The sequence below is a fragment of the Pteropus vampyrus genome, unplaced genomic scaffold, assembly GCF_000151845.1.
Source record: "Pteropus vampyrus isolate Shadow unplaced genomic scaffold, Pvam_2.0 Scaffold313, whole genome shotgun sequence".
Lineage (NCBI taxonomy): Eukaryota > Metazoa > Chordata > Mammalia > Chiroptera > Pteropodidae > Pteropus > Pteropus vampyrus.
The window spans coordinates 720368-725250 of NW_011889094.1; the positions used below are offsets into that span (position 1 = coordinate 720368).

The window sequence follows — 4883 nt, forward strand, 5'->3', positions numbered from 1 at the left end:
CGACAGGATGAAGGAGAAGTCGGTGTGTGACGGCAGCAAGGAGACAGGGCGGGTTTATTTCAAGGGCAGAGCAGGTCCTAGCGGTGGGAGCGGGGCGTGCTCTTGGCAGTGAGCGCCCGGGGCCGCTGCGGGCTGCGGCCCGGGGGGTTCGGCCGGGTGGGCATGGCCTTCCCGCGGGGTCTGAAGTGAGTCACCAGGTGCTCAGCAGGGCTCGGGGCTCTGGGCATCCTGGGGCTTCTGGTCCAGGTGGGACACAGCGGCTTGCAAATGGATCCTGCTGACTCCGGGCACTATGTAGAGGATGCACGTTCCTCATGGGTGGCGACAACGGGTCCCTGGGTATTTGAGCCAGTGTGACCGAGGGGCATGTGGGAATCACTGACAGAGGGAAGCCCCGGGGACCCCCATGGAGCAGCCGGCAGTGAACACGGGGCTCTCTGAGCTAGGGACAGACGTATCCCCACAGCCGCTCAGCTCATAGCTCTGGGCAGAGAGACCGGGGCCGCTTCCCCAGGAGGGAGGCCTGGCTGGAGGGCGGACACCGCCAAGCCCTCCGGTGGCTTTCAGAGCTCTTCGTGCCTGAATTCCCGGCCGCCCGGCCGTGGGGTGCGTCTCCGTGAGCAGAAAGGAAAGGCCGGCAGGGATGCGGCGGGAACGTGGCTGAACGTCGGTCACCTTCCCTGAAGCAGCCGGCCCTGCCGTGGGCTGGTCTGGCTGACCGGCCTGCCTGTGGGTGGGCACCGTGCCACAGACTGGGTGACGGTGCAGCGCCCCCGTCCCTCACCGACCGGGCGCTGTGGTCCACCTCGCCCCCATTGCTCCCGCCACCTCGCTGGGAGAGTGGATAAGGAGCTTCCGTATCTCCCCAGAGAAAACCACGCTTAGCATGGGTGCCGCTTTACGTGCCAAGAACACGGTAGGCGGGTGATCACGAAAGTTGGTAATAGACTCTGGCCTATGAGGAAAAAGCCAGAAGGCCACTTGGTCACCTTACGGCCACTCGGGTTCCGCACCCGTTCTGAGCTCAGGCGAGGTGAGAGGTGGCCCCCTGGGGAGGTGACGGTGGCAGGCCGCCCTGCTGAGCTCCTCGGTGTGCCGAAGGGCGTGGAGAGCCCACAGCGAGGGGTTCTCCGAGGGGCTGGAGGCACGGGCTCCCGCACGGAATACACAGCATGCCGGCCGTTGCGTTGCAGGGGATCGTGCGCGGGCTTCCCTCAGACACGGAAGGGCCGGTGGCAAGCCGTCTCCTGTGTTTCCTTACTTTCCCACTTGTCCTTGGTGACAGGTGACGGGAGGGGAGATGCTTGTAAAGACGACTTTGACAATGACAGCGTGCCGGATATTGACGACGTGTGCCCTGAGAACAACGCCATCAGTGAGACCGACTTCAGGAACTTCCAGATGGTCCACCTGGACCCCAAGGGCACCACTCAGATCGACCCCAACTGGGTCATCCGCCACCAGGGCAAGGAGCTGGTGCAGACGGCGAACTCCGACCCTGGCATCGCGGTTGGTGAGCGTCAGCGTGCACGCGCTCGCTGTCCCTGCCTGTGCCGGCCTGCCGAGCGCATGGGTGGGGTGGCAGGTCCCTCCAGCGGCCCCGTCCTCCGTGGGCTGCAGAACCATCGCCTAAATATTCGGGTCGGAAGAGCTCGGGGAAGCGCGTGCTCGCTCTCCGAGTCTCTGAAGTTTCATTTGATCTCACGAGCTGGGTCGATAAAATACACAGTGCAGTGAAACTCTGCCCCGCCCCCGAGGGTGGGGTCTGGGTGTCACTAGCGTCACGGTGACAGAACCCAAGCGGGACAGGGGGCGGGCCCGACCCACAGCGCGGGGCCAGCGCTCGGGGCTGGTCCAGGGGCCCCGCGTCTCAGGGCGGCTGCTCCCTCCGGCACAGGCTTCGACGAGTTTGGGTCCGTGGACTTCAGCGGCACGTTCTACGTCAACACCGACCGTGACGACGACTATGCCGGCTTCGTCTTCGGCTACCAGTCCAGCAGCCGCTTCTACGTGGTGATGTGGAAACAGGTCACCCAGACCTACTGGGAGGACCAGCCCACCCGCGCCTACGGCTACTCGGGCGTGTCCCTCAAGGTGGTCAACTCCACCACGGGGACGGGCGAGCACCTGCGGAACGCCCTGTGGCACACCGGGAACACGGCCGGACAGGTGAGGCGCGGCCGCCCCCGGAGGCCCCCACCCTGGGCTCGTCCACTGCCGCGCAGCGTGATCATGTTCAGGGTCTTCCAGTGAGCCCCGCCTTCTCAAAGACGCCGTGCCGGGCGCTTTTGCAAGCGTGATGGGCGACACTCTCCCAGTTAAGCGTGTTTCTGTCCCCGTGCCAGCGTAAGGGTGCACCTACGTCCCACGCCGAGGAAGCAGAGGCCCCGACGCGAGGCCGTGTGTCCAGCTCAGGTGGCCGTGCTCCCGGCACTGTGCCCTTGCTCGCCGGCGTGGGCTCCGATCGGCCCTGGGCATCCGTACTGTGAGCGTGAGGCTCAGCGGCCCACACGACAGCTCCCTCCTGGCGCCGCGCGACCGCGACTGAGACTCGCTCTTCCCCTCAGGTGCGCACCCTGTGGCACGACCCCAAGAACATTGGCTGGAAAGACTACACGGCCTACAGGTGGCACCTGACCCACCGGCCGAAGACGGGCTACATGAGGTGAGGGCGCTCGGTGGCACGGACGCTCCGTCCAGAGACGGCCGCGCGTGACTGCCTCGCACGGCGAGTCACGGTGCGGACGGACTCGGAGCCCGGCGCGCATGCGCGTGACTTCCTCGCACAGCGAGTCACGGTGCGGACGGACTCCGAGCCCGGCGCGCATGCGCGTGACTGCCTCGCACAGCGAGTCACGGTGCGGACGGACTCCGAGCCCGGCGCGCATGCGCGTGACTTCCTCGCACAGCGAGTCACGGTGCGGACGGACTCCGAGCCCGGCGCGCATGCGCGTGACTTCCTCGCACAGCGAGTCACGGTGCGGACGGACTCCGAGCCCGGCGCGCATGCGCGTGACTTCCTCGCACAGCGAGTCACGGTGCGGACGGACTCCGAGCCCGGCGCGCATGCGCGTGACTGCCTCGCACAGCGAGTCACGGTGCGGACGGACTCGGAGCCCGGCGCGCAGGCCGCCCTGGGGCTTCCGCCTCTTTCCCGCCCCGCACCTCCTCCTACCTACAAGTCACTGTCATTTAAAAGACAGAACCCCAACTGTGGCAGAGCAGAATATCGCACGTGTCGCATTCAGGTAGCTCAGAGGGTGGCGAGCGTCTGGCCCCGGCGGGCGGTCTGGGCGAGCGGAGAAAGCGCAGTGGCCCGTGCTCCGCCTGGAGAAGCGGGTCGCGTTCGTGTCTGACATGCGAGTGGCCGAACTGAAATCACGTCCGGAGAAAACTCTCACCCATGTCAGTCCCACTGAATTCTGTCCTCCCAGCGTGACGGCCTTCGTGGTGGGTTTTGAGTAAAATGAGCTGTGGATGACTGAAATTTAAGTCTTGTGAAGTTAACACTAGTTGGTAAGAGCGTGACCCAGCAGGCCCTTCACGAATGGGGTGTGTGCGTGGGCGTGCGCGTGTGCATGTCTGTGTGTGTCTGTGTGCGTGCGTGCGTGCGTGTGTGTATATCTGTATGTGTATGCGCATGTGTGTCTGTGTATGTTGTGTCTGTGCGTATGTGTGCATGTCTGTGCATGTGTGTGTGCGTGTGCATATGTGTGTCTGTATGTTGTGTCTCTGTGTGTATGTGTGCATGTGCGTGTGTGTGCGTGTTCTGTCTGTGTGCATGTGCATGTGTGTATCTGTGCGCATGTGTGTGCATGTGTGTCTGTGTGTATGTCTGTGGGTGCATGCGTGTATGTCTGTATCTGTATGTGTGTGTCTGTGTGCATGTATGCATGTGTGTGTGCGTGTATGTGTGCATGTGTGTCTGCGTGTATGTGTGCACACATGTGTGCATGTGTGTCTGTGTGTGCGTGTGTATGTCTGTATGTGTGTGCCTGTGTGTATCTGTGTGTGTCTGTGTGTTGTGTCCGTGTGTGTGTATGTGTGCATGTGCGTGTGTGTGTGTGTCTGTGTGTGTGTGTGAGTGTGTGTCCCAGCACCGTGCGGCTGGGTGGGGCGTGCGTACTGGCAGGGTGTGAGTTCCCACGGGGACGCCCGCCTGCTCCGTCGTGTGTCGCCCACCAGGGTGGCTTGGGCCCAAGGCGTCCGTTCTTCGTCTGTAGGGCAGCCCGGCCCGGCCGTCACACAGCGCACAGCTAGTGGGAGGAAGCTGGCGGGCACGTGGCTGCGATGACTCTGACGGCGATGACATGGAGGTCACGGGGCGGGGGGCTGGTGCCCAGGCTGAGAGAGGCCCCCGGCCCCATGGAGGGGACCAGCAAGGGCCGCCCGCACCACTGACCGGCTCTTCGGCTCTCGAAGGCGAGAGCGGGGAGCCCCGCCATCGTAGCGAGAGTCATGGGGAAGGACTGCCGAATGTGTCACGGGGTCACCCTCTCCTCTGTCCCCGTCCGCAGAGTCCTGGTGCACGAGGGGAAGCAGGTGATGGCGGACTCGGGGCCCGTGTACGACCATACCTTCGCCGGCGGGCGGCTGGGCCTGTTCGTTTTCTCCCAGGAGATGGTTTACTTCTCGGACCTCAAGTACGAGTGCAGAGGTGAGCGGGGACAGGCTGCTGGGGGGCGGGGGCACACGCACACCGTCGCCGCGCTCGAGGGGGCCGCCCGCAGCAGACGTGTCGTGCGGTCAGTTCGAGTCACTCGTGCCGTTCGCAGTCGGATGCGGAGGCCTCAGGAGGACAAACGCTTTCCAGTGCTCCATGCCCGCCCCGCCGCACTGTCCTGTAGTGTCCTCTGTGCTCCCTCCCCACTTCGAGCCCCTGA

At 64.4% G+C, this 4883-nt stretch overlaps 1 protein-coding gene across 1 annotated transcript in view; it reads left to right on the plus strand.

Moving 5' to 3' along the window:
* THBS2 (thrombospondin 2) overlaps positions 1–4883 on the plus strand; it is a 23604-nt gene that overhangs the window by 16128 nt on the left and 2593 nt on the right. The window contains exons 15-19 of the mRNA XM_023521740.1: positions 110–185; positions 1029–1513; positions 1898–2169; positions 2568–2665; positions 4518–4657. Of these exons, the coding sequence (XP_023377508.1) occupies positions 110–185; positions 1029–1513; positions 1898–2169; positions 2568–2665; positions 4518–4657 (1071 nt within the window). The remainder of the gene's footprint in view (positions 1–109; positions 186–1028; positions 1514–1897; positions 2170–2567; positions 2666–4517; positions 4658–4883) is intronic.